The sequence below is a fragment of the Callospermophilus lateralis genome, chromosome 13 (genome assembly GCF_048772815.1).
Source record: "Callospermophilus lateralis isolate mCalLat2 chromosome 13, mCalLat2.hap1, whole genome shotgun sequence".
Lineage (NCBI taxonomy): Eukaryota > Metazoa > Chordata > Mammalia > Rodentia > Sciuridae > Callospermophilus > Callospermophilus lateralis.
In genome coordinates, this window is record NC_135317.1 from 11,604,293 (window position 1) to 11,620,259 (window position 15,967).

A 15,967-nucleotide genomic window follows, 5' to 3' on the forward strand; every position below is an offset into this window, starting at 1 on the left:
TTTCCTGTGGTCAGAGGGCATAAAATCTACTCTTTGGAGCCGGATTGTTAAACTACAGTTATGCTGTAGGTTTACTCTCTGGAGTGCATTCATCTCATCCGTGAAGTCTGTACCCCTGGACCCCACCCACAGCCCTGATGGCCACCCTTCTGCATACTCCTAGGTGCTGTGTGTAAGTGGGGCCATGCGGTGCCTGTGTTCCTGTGTCTCACATCACTGTCTCCATCAGCTTGGTGACAGGTGGTAGGCTTCCTTTCCTTGCTGGGCAGGCACATGGTGTGCGCCTTGTGCCTTTACCTGGAGGTGGACACTGGCCACCTGTCGAAGCTGTAGTGAACGTGGCGTGCAGATTCTTCCGAGAGGGACTTCATTTCTTTTGGATAAGTCCCAGCAGTGAGTTGTTGGGTCCAAGGGTGTTCTTTTACTTTTTAGGAGCCTTCATGCCGTTTTCCATATAGGCTGCAAGATTTTCTGTTGTTTCTAATACTTCTGTCTGTATTTGGGGTTCAGCTCCTTTTTCAGGTATCTGTCCTACCAATATTTCCCCCCAGCCTGTGTCTGTCTTTTCCATCACTGGACAGTGTCTTGTAGAGCAGAAGCTTTTGGTTTGAATGGAAGTCTAGCTTATCAATATTTTCTTTCCTAAATTGTTTTTGGTGTTGTATCTAAAAAGTCATTGCTGAAGCCAAGATCATCTAGACTTTTCTCCTGTGTTATCTCTTAGAAGTTTTATAATTTTGTGTTTTAAATTTAGGTCTGTGATCCATTTTGAATTATTTTTTGAGAAAGGTATAAACAATTTGTGTTTCAACAATTCTGTTTTTTGGTACTGAATTGAACCCTGGGGACACTTTACCACTGAGCCACATCCCAGAGCTTTTTCTTTTTAATTTAAAAATGTTTAAATTTTAGCTGTTGATAGACCTATATTTTATTTTTATATGTGGTGCTGAGAATTGAACCCCGTGCCTCACACATGCTAGGCAAGTGCTCAACCACTGAGCCACAACCCCAGCGACCCCCACCCTAGAGCATTTTAAGTTTATTTTGAGACAGGGTCTGGCTAAGTTGCCCAGGCTGGCCTTGAACTTATGAGCTTCCTGCCTTTGCCTCCCAATTGCTGGGTTATAGGTGTTTGTGCCATTGAGCCCAGCTGGGTTTTTTTACACATGGAGGTCCAGTTTTGCCAGCACCCCTTTTGAAGTGGCCATCTTTCCTCTTGGTTTTGCCTGGGCCCTGTGTCAGCGATCTGCGAACTCTGTCTGTGTGGCTGTTTCTGGGTGCTCTGTTGTTACCCTGGTCTTTGTTCTTTGGCTAGACCCAGTGGCCTTAGTGACAGTAGCTTTAATAGGAAGTGTTAAAAGTGTTAAGGAAGGATGGTGGTCTGTCCTCTGGATTTGCTTTTCTTCTTCAGAGTTGTGTTGGATAGTCTCAGTCTTTTGCCTTTCCAAATATGCTTTAGAATCATTCTATTAATAAACCCATAGTTCCTGGGATTTTGATTGGGGAAGAACTGAGTTAAGGATATTGAGTTTTCCTACTACCCATGAACAGGTATATCTCTACATGTTTTAGGTCTTACATTGCTTTCTTTCATTGGAGTTTTGTAGTTTTCCTCATGTAGCTCTTGTGCAATTTGTTAAATTTGTACTTTGTGTGCTAATGTGAGTGTGTTGTGCTTTTTTGTTGTTGTTGGGGTTATTGGGGATTAGACTCAGGGCACTCAACCACTATTTTGTATTTTCTTTCTTTGGAGATAGGGTCTCACTGAGTTGCTTAGCACCTTGCTTTTGCTGAGGCTGGCTTTGAACTCATGATCCTCCTGCCTCAGCCTCTGAAGCTGCTGGGATTACAAGAATGCGCCACCACGCCCAGCTGTGTTGTGCTTTTACTTTCAATCCACTTGTTCCCTGCTGGCTTGTGGGAGAATAGTTGGTTTTTTAAAAATATTTTCCTTGCAACTTGCCTTGCTACTGTTGTGTATGAGTTCCAGGGGCATTGTTGTTTTGGGTTGGTTTCCTTTGGGATTTTCTATACCATTACATTATCAGAGCACAAAAGCAATTTTATGTCTTCCTTCCCCGTTGGTACATCTTATATGTCCTTCTGTTAGCTTAAACATGGAGTTATTGAGCAGGTTTAGTGAGAGGGGCCATTCCTGCCTGTTCCCCATCTTAAGGGAGGAGTCTATGTTCTCCCTTGATAGAAGTTTAGCTGTGGGTTTTTTGTAGGTGTTCCCCGTAGAGTTGAGGAACTTTCCATCTTTTTTCTGGTTTTACGAATGTATTTGTCATGAGTGGTGTGGATTTTTTCAAATGCTTTTTCTGCATCTGTTAATATCACATTTCTCTGTTGATGTGATGGATTAATAGATTTTTTGATGTTAAACCATCTTTGCATATTATTGTTATTAATTTTTTGAGATGGAGTCTTGCTGTATTGCTCAGGCTGACCTCAGACTTCTGTGTGCAGACTTCTGTGTGCCACAGACACACTCAGGTGGTGGTGCTTGGGAGAAGCATTTACACACAGGCCTGCATGTTAAGGTTGTGTGTGCACACTGTGTGTTTGTGGTCTGGGAAAAGGTCTGCAAGGAGGTAAAGCTTAGTGTTAAATAGTGACAAAGTACACATCAGTAGTGCTTATCCCTGAAGCTTGGAAGTTGGTTTTTTTTTGTTTGTTTTTTTTAATCCTATCTTGCATTGCACATTTATCACTTATAAAATTCAGGAGAAAAAAACTTTTCCTGTTCTGAGAAGCATCCAGCTGAAATAACATCTTGAAAACAGTCCTCTGTAGAGTTGAGTTGAACTCCACAGAGGAGTTCCTCGTCGGGCCCCTCTGGGCGCCCTCATGAGGTGACCAGCAGGTGCTCCCCTCAGCGCAGTGCTGGCCTGTGAGTGGCTGGAATGCTGTCTCTACCCTCTGCATAGGAAACCTGGGGACACCGCAGTCATTCTTCCCTCTCCTGGTTTTATTTTCCAGGAAGATTTCGACGTGGACCACTTTGTGTCTGACTGTAGGAAGCGGGTGCAGCTGGAGGAGCTGAGGGATGACTTGGAGCTTTATTACAGGCTGCTTAAAACAGCCATGGTGGAGCTCATCAACAAGGACTACGCCGACTTCGTCAACCTCTCGACAAACCTGGTAACAGAGCCTTGGTCCCTGCCATTCACTGTGCGCACACGTGATTTCTCTCATGCGGAGTGTGCTCAGAAACTTTTTAGTGGTAGAACTGGACTTCCTTGGTGTACCTTCTTGTTTGTAGTTCCTGCTCATCCAGGACTTGCCTCCTGCTTGTCCTGAGCAGGTGTCAAGGCCCAAGAGTGAAGGTACCAGGGCGGAATAATGGCAGCTGCTGCTGGCCCCAGGAAAGTGCGCTGGAACCAGCTAATTTGTCCTCAAGGAAATGTTTAGTTTGCTTTCAGATACGTGTGCTAGCCAGAGCCAAGTTGGCAGTGGCCACTAGGGATCTCCAGGAAGCTTGATTTTATAAACTGTGAGAATAGGTTTCACTGAGTACTTTAGTTTGTAAAAGTAGTTTAGAAATGCTTGGGTTTTAATGCTCCCAAAATTTGCCTTGTGGTCTTCTTTGTCATATTTTATTTTGCTCTTAAATCTATGCATGGAAAGTAGTACAGAAAGTAAACACCTCCATGGAAATTTTGAGAGGCATTAAACTGAATGAGCCACACTGGTTTTGGGAAACACACTGCGGGCTAAACCTTCAGTGGGATTAGAAACCCGGGAGACTTTACTCCTGTCCTATTTAATTCAGATTTTCTCAAGTCAAGCTGTTGTTCATCAGGCTCTTGTGCCAACTGGTTGGATGTCATAAGTTCACCTCCAAAAGTTTTCAGTCATTAAGAACTTTCATCCAGAGGCAGATGTGCCAAGGGAGCCTTTTGTTGATGATAACTTCCCTTACCTTTGTGGATTTCACATGTATAAACAGATTTTTTAATACGATTTTTTAAAAAGTCTAGTACTGCTTCGACCATTAGATAGATACTTACCACCACTCTTGCCTGTGAAGTGTTTGTGCTACGGTGTCTTTTGCCCTTAGGTTGGCATGGACAAGGCCCTCAACCAGCTTTCTGTGCCTTTGGGACAGTTACGAGAGGAGGTTCTGGTAAGTCCCCAAATGACATTAAACAGACTACTGTAAAGCATGATGTGCTTGTTTTGTTGCAGTTTTTGAATGATCAGAAATTACAGCACTCACTCAAAAAAGTAGGAATAAGTGGTTCTTTTTGTTTGCATGTAATAATGCAACCTCAAAAAGTCTTTGATTTGAAGGTGACAGATTCTTAGAGTTAGCGTTAAAATGTGGGAAGAAGGAGGTTTTTTGAAAACATCTTCTTAATAAACAGTCACCAGCTTGCAAGTGCACTGTGTTTTAAACATTTATGATTGTCCAAGTGTTTCCCCAACTGATGTTTCATGTGTGGTTAGGTTCCTAGAGCAGCTCACAGAAGCCATTTAGCCCAGTGCAACTGAGGATGATATGAAGTTAATGTAATCCTAATAGACATGGTGTTTTTATGTTTCTCAGACCAGGCCGGCTGTGGGAATGGGACTCCCCACCTCTAGCCATGAACAGTAAAGGGGCAGTTCTGGCAGTGTTTGCCCTTAGGTCAGCATGGACAAGGCCCTCAATCAGCTTTCTGTGCCTTTGGGACAGTGGACATGCTACCCTGTCCTCTGCCCTCGAGCTACCTCCCCGTGTCTGTCAGTTCCCAACTTGGGGCCTCCAGCACAGATGAGCTGTCGCAGGCTTAGTGCACTACACTGTCATTTCCTGCGTGGACCACTGGGTTGTGTGCAGCCAGGACCACCTGTGTACTGTCCCTAAGACAGTGCCTGGCACATGGTCAGCTCTGAGATACAACATGAGGAGACTTTGAGTCTCTGTGTGGGGCTGGGAAGACAAAGTAAGGTCCACAGGAGGAGGCCAGAGAGAACTCACATCGAGAGAAATCCTGATCTGTGTCTTGAATATTTACATTTCATTTGATTTTTTAAAAGTGTGTCAAGATAGCTGTCTATTGCTAGATTCCACACCCTCCTTGGCTCCCTAGACTCTCCTGTCCAGCCCTGTGGATGGGCCTTTCCCGAGCCTCCATCTCATCTGTCACCCTCCTGACTTCTGATGTCACTTGTCACCTGCCAGCACTCTGTCCCCACCTTTTCCCACAGCCACGCATGTGGCTACCACTTCCCCTAGGATTTGGCCATAGAGTTTTGCTTCCTTTTTGAAGCTGCTCTGAGATTCTGAGGTCCCTGAGAGCTGAGACTGTCTTCTCCTTTGCGTTTTCGTGTTTTAGTAGCTGACATTCAATGGGAAATTCTTAATGTTTGTTGAATGAATGGATTTACTTTGCTGTAGAACTTTTGTGATCTGTCCAGTTTATCATGTGGCTTCTGTTACCTCATTTTGGTCCTGTCCCTGATGATCCCTTGCTTGGCTTGAGTCATCAGCTTACGACCTGACCTGTTTTTCCACCTGTGACCTCCCCCTTTACTGGCCATCCATTCAGGCTTCTTGACTCCTGAATTTCCCCAGAAGCCATCCTCATCACAACCTGTCAGTGTCAGAGCGAATAGGAGCTGGTCCAGAGACCTGTCCGGGCCACGCCCTCCAAAGCCAGCCCCTCTCTGAATTCTGCTCTTCTCCCCGAGGTCTGTGGTGCACCTGGGTGTGTGCCTGGCAGGCCTACGTGTCTGTCCCCACCCGTCTTTGGAGGCCCCTCTGTGCTCAGCAGCGCCCGCAGTCTCCTTGGGTCTGCCTGGGCCCCACCCTCTTCCAGAGGCCCAGGGGCTGCCAGGTTTACCCTCCCTGCCCTGACTGCCTATGTGTTCATCCTACCTGGGTTATTTTATTTTGGCAGCTACTTCAGTGTGACCGTGTCTTCATGTAACCTGACAACAGTTGTGCCTACTACTTTGAAATTCTGTCAGTATCTGCACAGTCCTGGCCTGTAGACACTGAGTCCTCTGGAAATGAATTAAGTGTGTAAATTTTGTGATGTTACAAAATAGTTTTTTCAGTATACCCTCTTCATTGTTTCAGAGTCTTAGATCAACTGTCAGTGAAGGGATTCGGGCAGTGGATGAACGAATGTCAAAACAAGAGGACATTAGGAATAAAAAGGTAAACCCTGACACCTGACCCCAGAGCCTCCACTGCTCGTGCAGCTGTAGCTGCTGGACTGTGGGGCCTGTGGTCTGAGGCCTTGGTGGGGAGGAGCGTGGTGTTCCTCGAGCTCAGGGATCTGCGGCCCGGCTGCGTGCTGAGGGGCAGTGCCCAGGCCTTCTCACTCCTGGTCTGTAAGGTCCTGTGGTAAAATGGGTGAGGAAAGTAAAGACTTTCTAAAAGGAAATTGCATATTGCTCTTGTGCTTTATTTGTGGGAACATTAACATTTTTAAAGAAATATGTGACCAGCCAGCCCCGTGTCCCACTGCCATCTCATTCTTTTCAGTCACATTACCTACTAAAGACAGAGGACAGAGTTTCCGAGGTGCCTGAGTGGTTGTATTTTAAAATTCCACTTTTTTCAGAGGAAGAAGCTGGCTCAAGGGCATGAAGCCTTCAGAGCAGGGGAGCTAGCCGCTTCCCAGCAGTGTCCTCTGTGCCTTTTGGAGGTGCCGGAGCACTCTTGCAGTGTCCCCCCAGGCTGCCCCTGCAGGCTCCTGCTCTGGAGAGTGGGTACCATGCTTCAAGCCTGCCCAGTCTGGCTGTTCTCCCCATTGTGTCACGGTTTGGGTACTGCCTCGCTGTGCAGTGGCTCTGGGTGAACTTGAACTTTCTTTGTGATTTTTTTTTTTTGTGATCGTTAGTCATACTGGCGGAGTTAGTTGGATTTGGAATTTGTAATTCTCACCCTGGAATATGCTCTGCCCAGAGCCTGATTTGGAGACCTTCGAATCCAAATGGTTCTCCTGAAGGCCCCTCTCAGCTTTTCCAGCTGAGAACGTAGCGCCTCTCTAGGAGAGCTCCTGTTCCCAGTGTCTAGAGCAGCGTGTTCCCAGCAGATGCTTAGTAGCCATGGTTCTGCTATTTTTTTGTTAGTTTAAAATTTGGTGCTGAAAATGGACCATGCTAGGATGCTCATGCTAGGCACTGTTTGCCCTGAGCCACCCAGCCCAGCACCCGTTCCTTTAGGAATAACTGTATCTCTAGGTGTCTGTAATGAATCGACCCTTGAGTGTGTGGGTACAGCAGGCTCATGTAATTCAAGAGGATCCGGGTGATTGTGAATCAAAACAAAACCTGAAGAGTGGTCTCAGGAAAATGAATGTAGCACCAAAAGAAAGGTTGTTTAAGATAAGGAAAGTAGAAAGGAAGAAGGATGCAGGTTTGGGAAAGCAGTGACGTGTTGTGTTTGTTTAACTGTAATCTAAGAATAGTGAAACGTGCTGGTTCTGGAAAGCCAAGGTGAAGATTTGCTCTCTGGGGAATTTGGTGTGCTATGGAAGTTGTGAAAACGTGGAGGCTCTGAGTATCCTGTGTTGGTGCTGCTCTCTGCCTCCTCTTACGCGGGGAGACGCGGTGGTTGCGATGAAGCATGCTGATGACTTTCTCTTTGCCTGATGTTCACTTTCATAGATGTGTGTGCTGAGGCTGATGCAAGTTATTCGATCTGTTGAGAAAATTGAAAAAATCCTAAATTCTCAAAGTTCTAAAGAGACATCTGCACTAGAAGCAAGCAGGTAAGTATTTTTACTAAATACTTCACACCCAGGCTGGAGATTTTTTGGAGTTAGTATTCGTTTCCTCTGAGGGGAAAACTCCATAAGAAAATTCAAGTCTCTAGCTTAGTGGGTTTTTAAAAAATTTTTTTTCTTTTAATATCTTTAAAGTTATCAATAGATCTTTATTTTATTTATTTATATGTGGTGCTGAGAATCGGACCCAATGCCTCACACATACTAGGCAAGCACTCTACCACTGAGCCACAACCCCAGCCCTGGCCTAGTATTTTTTAAAGTAGCTCAAGAAAAGTGGAGTGCCAGAGTTGATGGGCCTGGAGGCTGCAGGGCGCGGTTCCTGCCCGCCTTTCTGGGGCTCGGGCAGTGTGCTGCTGTGGAAGGTTTTACCTCTGAGCTGCTCACCCGTGAACTAGCAGAGTCCTGCTGATCTGGGGAAACCACATTCATCTTAGCCCTCCTTTTTCAGTAGGCCAAGGCATTGCCATTGACGTGTCTCAGGTCATCATGCTTGTGTCGTTTAGGAGCAGGACAGTACACTGTGGCTGAAGTGTAGATTCTGAAGTGGAAACTCCCCACTGGATACAGACAGCCTTTTCCTCATCAGGCCATCGCTGTCTTACTGTCCACTCTGAGTTTCACGCCAGTGGGCAGATGAGTGACTCAGGAATGAGTGGTATAGGTCCTGCAGACCCCAGCAGGACCCCTGCAGGAAGTTTCTGGGTGCAGTGGGAGGACACAGCTTGGTGCTGCACACCAGCCAGGCCGAGTGCCACCTGTAGAGTGAGGCTGCACTGAGGGTTCACTTTCCCTTTGTCCCTCCTCTTCTGTTCTCTGGCACACTAGGCAGTCCTGCAGTGGGTGCGGCTGCCTCGCTTGCAGACCTGGAGGTGTCTGCTTCTTGCCTCCCTTTCCCACTGCCTCTTTCAGGCTTGGCCTCCTGGCTGGCCATTCACCTTCTCTAATGCACTGACTCCGAAGCTGCCTGTTTGGTTTTTTAGATTGGTCCAGTCGCAGCTCATCTTTGACCTCCTAAGCCCCTCTTGGCCACTTCTGTACCGCTGTTTGGATTTACTGTGGTTCCCTGATGGTGAACCCTGTGAAGTACGTTCCACAAGTTACATGTGGCTGTCTGTCTTCCAAGGCTTCCTTCACTTTTGCCCCTGTGGTCTGCCTGACTTCTTTTTGTGTCTTTCAAATCCAGCTCACAGCATGCTTAAGGTGTGGAGAGGTGGTTGTTTAAGATACTGTGCTAACTGCAGAAACACTATGGATTTGCTTTTTAAAATTGACTCCTCTCTCCTGCCTTGGATACTGTCGTTCCCCTGCTGTCTTTAAACTTGGGCCCAGTTGGGACTGTAGTGAATGTCCCAACAAGACACTGCAAAAGTTACCTTTTATAGGCTGGACTTCAGGATTACTTCCTCCAGGAGGTCATCCCTTATCTCTCAGATGCTCTGTGCTTCCAACAGCCTCCAGGGAGCTTCTCTGTGAGTTGGAGCCATGGACTAAGTTGTGTGCTTTCTCATTAGACTGTAAGACCCCTGACTTGAGGCCAGACTTCCCTTGTTACACCTGCAGTGTGGAACCAGTGGTACCTAAGGAGAGCTGCCAGACCTCACCCACTGGTCCCTGGGTGCTCTCCTGTGCCTTCCCTGGCAGTGTTCATCCTAATACAGCAGATCTGAGCTCCTTTAGCTCTGGATCACCTTCAGAGGCATCACCAAGCCTTGAGCTATAGAGAAGGTGCAGCCAGGGCATGTTAGTGACTGGTGAGCATTCCCGCAGGGTGTCCCCAGCCAGGGCATGTTAGTGATTGGCGAGCGTTCCCGCAGGGGGTCCCCTCCTCTCTGTCTGGACAGGATCTTCTGTGTGTTTCTGCTCACTTGCCACTTGTCCAGCGGAAGTATCTTTGTATTTATCCTTTGCTGGCTTCCTTCTCTTGATTGTTGTTGACACTCCAGTGTGTGTTTAGAGACTGAAGTGCATTTATCACAGATAGATTCGGCCTGACTCAATAAGTGTCTTCTCTTTAGGACTCGGAGCAAATAGCCCGACTGCTATTTCTGCTGTGCATAACTTAATTTTAAAGTAAGCTATTACATAAGCTTTTGGCATTTTAGAAATATTAGAGGTATTTCAGAAGAGGGAAGAATGAGCAGGTAGAGAACAGAAGAGGAACAGGTAGGAGAGGGAGAGAGAGAATGGAGGTTGGGAATGGGGAGCTTGGGAAAGGTGCACCTCCATGGGCTGTGCATCCCTGCGGCTTCATGCTCGGCCTGGTAGGACTCGTTGCCCACCAGCGACCAGCTATAATGCACTGTCCTGTGGCCTAGAGAGAGAGCAGACTGATGGCAGGGAAACCTGGCTTTGACCTTGTGACAGAATACCCATGGAGCCACCTGACAAGCTGGGCGGTGGCACACTGCTGTCTGTGGTGCTCTTCTGTACCTTCCCAGGCATCAGGCTCTGCTTATCGTCCCCAGCCCCCTGCTGACTGGACAGACCTTGGAGAGGATCGCCACAGAGTTCAACCAGCTGCAGTTCCATGCGGTCCAAAGCAAGGGCATGCCTCTGCTGGACATGGTGAGGCCGGTGAGTCATGACTGCCTCTCAGCCCCTAGCCTGGCCCCTGCAGGGTGGTTGGTTAGTCTGGGGATGTGCCTGTGCGGGTTTGGAACTAGTCTTGACTTCTTGTCGGTTTTGGGTTTGGGGGCCTTTCTTCTACGTGTCATATGTTATAGATCTTGTGTAAAGTTCAGTCACATTTCCTACATTCCAAGAGTAATGATTCTGAATTTATGTGATTTGATATATGTTGTAAGACAGCTGTAATTTTTCCGGTGACCTTGATTGGATTTTAAGTCTGTAGCTTTAGAGAAAAACAACCTTTTCTCATTCTGCAGTTAGGTCTATATTCTTTTTTCTTTTTTAAATATTTTTTTAGTTACAACTAAAAATGGACACAATACCTTTATTTTATTTTATTTATTTTTATTAGTTTATTTTTATTTTTGGTACTAGGGATTAAACTCTGGGGCATTTGACCACTGAACCACATCCCCAGCTCCATTTTGTATTTTATTTAGGGACAGGGTCTCACTGAGTTGCTTAGCACCTTGCTTTTGCTGAGGCTGGCTTTGAACTCGCCATCCTCCTGCCTCAGCCTCCAGAGCTGCTGGGGTTATAGATGTGCGCCACCGTGCCCAGCTTATTTGTTTATTTTTTGTGGTGCTGAGGATGGAACCCAGTGCCTCACACATTCTAGGCAAGCGCTCTGCCACTGAGCCCCAGCCCCAGGCCAGGTCTCCGTTCTTTGGTGAACCAGAGATAGACTCACAGAGAGACTAGGGCAAAGGGGAGTTTGTTCTTACGCCCCAGAAAATGTCGGTGTTTAAGCGTCACATATCCTCTTTGGGGTCAGACACAGTGACGTGCCCTGGAGACATAGGAGTGGTTCTGATGGGGCTGTCCTGCCATTGCCCGCAGCGGATCGCAGGCATCACAGCTGTGCTGCAGCAGTCTCTGGAGGGCCTCCTGCTGGAAGGGCTGCAGAGCTGCGATGTGGACGTCATCCGGCACTGCCTGCGGACCTACGCCACCATCGACAAGACACGGGACGCCGAGGCCTTGGTCGGCCAGGTCCTGGTGAAGCCGTACGTAGATGAGGTGTGCCCTGCGCACATGGAGAGCAGTGCTCTCTGCCGCCACTCTGCTGGGGGCTGGGAGGAGGCTGGTGCACCAGAGGTCTTCCTGGGAGGGGCCCTGTCACTGCAGGCCAGCCATGAGGAGGCCAGTCCCGTCTGCACATCAGTGTGCCCCAGCACGCTCTATGGCATTCTGGTGATGCCACAGCTGAGAGGTCATCCTCATTGGGAAGGGATATCACCATGCACTTCAGCTCTGGTGTGATTAGTCAGTCATGCCCCCGTCAGGTTGGACAGCGTTTGAGCCAGTGGTCTCAGGTAGAAGCCCCAGGTAAGCTGAGGACAGCACTGGAGTATAGGAGAGGTCAGAGACAGGGAGGCAGTGGTGCTCCCCCAGGTGTGCAGGGAGCAGGTAACACTTGGCCCCCCAAAATACGGAGGAGTGTGCTGAGCCAGGAAGGCGAGAGGAAGACCCAAGGCAGGGACTCCCATAGTACGACGGCAGGGTGCACTACTGCCTGGGTCCACTGCTGTTGGGGCCTCGTTGGAGATAGGAGGGAATGCAGGGGACTGGCCACCCACAGTGTGTGGAGCTTGCCTCTCACTGAATGTTCTCTGCTCAGCAAGTGCAGGATGTGTAGAGGTCATGCTCAGTGACCTGAGGGTGAGAGTTTTTCATTCTGACTCCCAGCCTCATGCCAGTATTCAAATAGTGACATGCACTTTCTCCCACCTCTGGCTCACAGCCTGCCCTGAGCTGAAGGAGGACAGAAGAGGCCAGGGCAGGACAGTGAGGCGCTGTAGGGGATCCTATGCTCTGGCTTTAATGCTTTTCTTAAAAGAAATTTTGCTCTTTTTAAATTCACCAGGAAACAGGTAAATGTGGGGCTTGCCTGGCTTAGGCCAGTCCCCGTCACCTGGCCAACATTGCACCATGGTTAAAGCCACAGCTGTGCCTTAGGAACTGATCTTGAGTGTGACCGGTTTACTGTTTAGAAACAGGCGTGTTTTCTGGCCCAGGAGGCGTGTTTTTGAGGTGTTTTGTTTAATTGTTCATATGCAGTATGTAGTTTACACTTTTAAATGCTTTTTTCCCAGGTGATTGTGGAACACTCTGTTGAGTCCCATCCCAATGGCCTTCAGGTCATGTATGATAAGCTCCTGGAGTTTGTCCCCCACCACTGCCGCCTCCTTCGGGAAGTCACAGGTGACGCTGTTTCCAGGTAACCTGAGGGCCCTGCCTCAACCCGCCTTGGCTTGCAGATTCACACCTGCTAACTGCTGCGCCCGGCCTGCTGCTAGGACAGGCTTGCAGGAACAGGGTCCCCGGAGTGTCCTCATTTGGTGGCTCGTGCCACCGTGCCCTGGGGCAGGTACATTCAGCCTTGTTCACAGAGGAGGAAGTCACCGTGAAGCTAGAAATAGGCTGAGTCCCTGCAATAGGGTCTATCCCCTTTCCCCTCTGCATGGCTGAGTCCCTGCAGCAGGGCCTGTCCCCTTTCCCCTCTGCACTTGCTGCAGTTCTGATTCCGGGGTCTAGTGTGTGAACACCAGTTCAGCTGATGAATTTCATGCTGATGGGGAGGCCATCTTCAGCCTCTGTCTGTATAGTTGGTCTCCAGGACTTCTCAGTACTTTCCAGAGTCTGCCAGTCCTCCAGCCGTTGCCATGGTCCAGCCTTTGGGAGTCCTGCGATCTGTAGACTGAACCTTCTTTCTGAAGGCTGGGTGAGGAGGATCCTGCTCCTGGACCCAGTGGAGGAGGCTTCTCATGATCGGGGCTGGCAGCTCCTGCACATGTAGAGCTCCACCACACAGTTCTGCACCCTTTCCCCAGCCCTCCTCCTGTGCTTATGGTGCCCACCCTTCCCACCAAATCCCCACTGCTCGTGAAGCACCAGCTAAGACTCCCTATCTTCCAGGACACCCTCCTTTGTCCTGATGTTCAACATCAGTCATACCCTGGATTCCAGGAACCTTGCCCTTGCTTCTGTGGGCTGACATCCCTCTTCCAAGAGGCCATCCTACCATCAGGGCCCACCACTCCTCACACAGTGCCTTGAGGATCTCAGCCGTCCAGGAGTGCTTCACCAAAGCCTGCTGAACTCAGTGGTGAAGGGAAGTCCCTGAGGGTTTTCATGGACAGGCATCTCAAATTTATGTTACTTAAAAACAACAAAAAAAGTATCTATGGTCAAGTTCTCATGTTCTGCATGGCCTCTCCAGCACCATCCTGTGTCCACTGCACCAGTGCATTGAGGCCTTGTTGTGCCACTTGTTAGTATTGTGTTGAGCTTGGATTTGGGGTAGGCGTCCAGTAGAAGACAATATGAAATTGAAGAAGCCTCGGTTGTGAATAGCTGGTTGTCAGACTTAACAGTCTAGCCTTGGTCCCCACGTGTCAGATACCCAGTGTTGGCAGTCTCTGCAGCTTCAGTGTGGCAGATTCATGCAGAAGCTGAGGAGTCCCAGGCACCTCCTGGCCCCTTGGCCCCTGTGCATCTCAAGTGCAGGCCCTAGGGCCTGGGCCTTCCCCAGCACACTCGAGGCCTCAGACTGCCCATGCCTGCTTTCTCCCTGTGTATTCTCTTCTGTTTCACCATCTCCCCCCAAGAACATGGAAACTGACACCACCTACAGCGTTCAGGACTTACCTTCCCCAATGACACACTAGCTCTTCTTAGTCCCTGTGTTCACTGTTAGTCCTGCAAGGTCTTAACATTCCTTTGGGGGATTTAGAGGTTTACTATGTGAATGAGGAGATCCTGTCTCTTGACGTCGGCTTTGTTGTGACTGTGTTATAGTATCTGTGGCTCACAACCAGCTGCCTAGCAGTCTCTCGTTCTGCTCAAGGGTCTGTAGCGCCCCCACGTGGCTTTGGCCATGAGGGAAGCAGTCACCTGCCTTCACCTCCTTTGTCCTCAGTGGTTCTTCTTCAGGACCTAGGTGAACTGCATGGGCTTAGGGAAGCTGCCCCTGGACAGGAGGCAGTTTCTGTGCTGACCTCCTGTCTGGATGCGTTCTGCTGAGGAGGACAGCTAAGACAAGGTTCTGATGTTGTTTAGTACTTGGCAGAAGACTGAGTCCCGACTCAGAATGGCAGTTAGCTATAAATCCCAGGTTTGCCAAAACGAGACCATCTATTCCTTCACATTTTGAAGGAAGACTATCTTAAGGTAGAGCATCTTGCTCAGTGCATGGCAGTCAGGGGTGGGCAGTGGGTGTGTAGGGCCAGGGGTGCTTTCAGATCTTCCTTCAGCAGGACTGACAGTGCCTCCTGAGTACTGGATGCTATCCTGGATGCTTTACATATGTTGGTCCTTGCAGCGACCCTGTGCAGTCAGCTGTTACTGTGCCCATTTTAAAGACTAACCACAGCACAGGAGTGAGATGGTCTGCCTACGACCCACCATTTGAACTCAGGCTCACTGGCTCTGAAGTGTTTATTTTATCTCAGTGCCAGGGTTGTGAATTAGAAATCTAATATCCAGTGCTAAAAACAGCAAAACACGCACACCAAGCACATTGGGCCATTGAGAGTTTTTGTATCAAGCTTTGCCATTGGGATCTCACCTACAGTGTCACAGACTTTTAGAATTAAAGGTCATCTTCAGGACACTGGATTAGTTTAATTTGCAGTGCCCTGGGGTTTGTGGTGTTCCATTGACTTCAAAGTTTTCTTGCCTAAGGTAGGAAACCACTCTTTCCCAAAACAAGCTCATGGTGGTGGCCTGTGGGAGAGGGAAGTGTTCCCAGGTGGGCACAGTGGTTCTGCCTCATCCTTGATACCAGCTATAAGAGTCAGGACCCAGGAGAGTCGTCTGGGCCAACGCAGTATTGAGGTCCAGAAGTCAAGTAGGAACTCGAGTCTGGGGACAGCTAACTGGCACATGTGGTCTTTACGAAGAAGGTCGGGGTGGGTGTGGGGCTGAGGGACTCCTGGAAGAAGCTGCAGGGTGGAAGTTGCTCTTGGGCGGTGGAAGCTGTGGGGCCCTGACTGAATCTTGTTTGTTTCTTACAGTGAGAGAGCCACCCCTGTTCCCGGGTACGACTTCTTAGTGAACTCTGTCTGGCCAGAAATCGCACAAGGACTGGAGGAAAAGCTGCCCTCGCTCTTCAATCCTGGGGACCCTGACGCATTTCACCAGGTGACTTCCAATCCTGGCTCTCGAAGGTGTTGGCCTGAGACTTCGGAGCAAGCAGCATGTTCTATTCTCCATTTTTGGTTCTGTGGTCTTAAAAACAAAAACTTGAGTTGCTGAGTGGACATTTACCTTAAAACACATTTTTTTTTTCAAAAAAATTATGAAGCTCTGCCTTTCCTTCTTTAAGAATCATGGTATCTTTTAGAAGGTCCTGTCCACGGCCATGAACATCATTTCTGCTGTGGCCCACTGCTGCCACGGCCTCCTGTGCCTGTGCCTCCCTGGAACTTGGTCAGGTCCTTGCTGGGCAAGGCCTTGGTCTCAGACGTGGCTGGTGGTGTGCAGCACTGCCATCAGTGAGGTCTCTTCCTGTCTGCCTCCTTTGTGTTTTAGACTTGGGGATCTGCTTTCTCCCGTTACTCTGATTTTGCTTCTGCTGTTTGGGGTGTTCTGTCCTTTCTCTG

The 15,967-nt window shown here is 48.6% G+C and overlaps 1 protein-coding gene across 2 annotated transcripts in view; it reads left to right on the forward strand.

Annotated features, from left to right (window-relative positions):
- The window catches only part of Cog2 (component of oligomeric golgi complex 2), a 32,393-nt gene that overhangs the window by 5,861 nt on the left and 10,565 nt on the right, over positions 1-15,967 (forward strand). Inside the window, exons 2-9 of one of the 2 annotated variants that reach the window (XM_077105091.1) lie at positions 2,986-3,147; positions 4,067-4,132; positions 6,074-6,154; positions 7,612-7,715; positions 10,172-10,307; positions 11,202-11,381; positions 12,458-12,582; positions 15,380-15,506. In XM_077105091.1, the coding sequence (XP_076961206.1) occupies positions 2,986-3,147; positions 4,067-4,132; positions 6,074-6,154; positions 7,612-7,715; positions 10,172-10,307; positions 11,202-11,381; positions 12,458-12,582; positions 15,380-15,506 (981 nt within the window). The remainder of the gene's footprint in view (positions 1-2,985; positions 3,148-4,066; positions 4,133-6,073; positions 6,155-7,611; positions 7,716-10,171; positions 10,308-11,201; positions 11,382-12,457; positions 12,583-15,379; positions 15,507-15,967) is intronic. The other variant, XM_077105092.1, reaches the window with a different exon arrangement.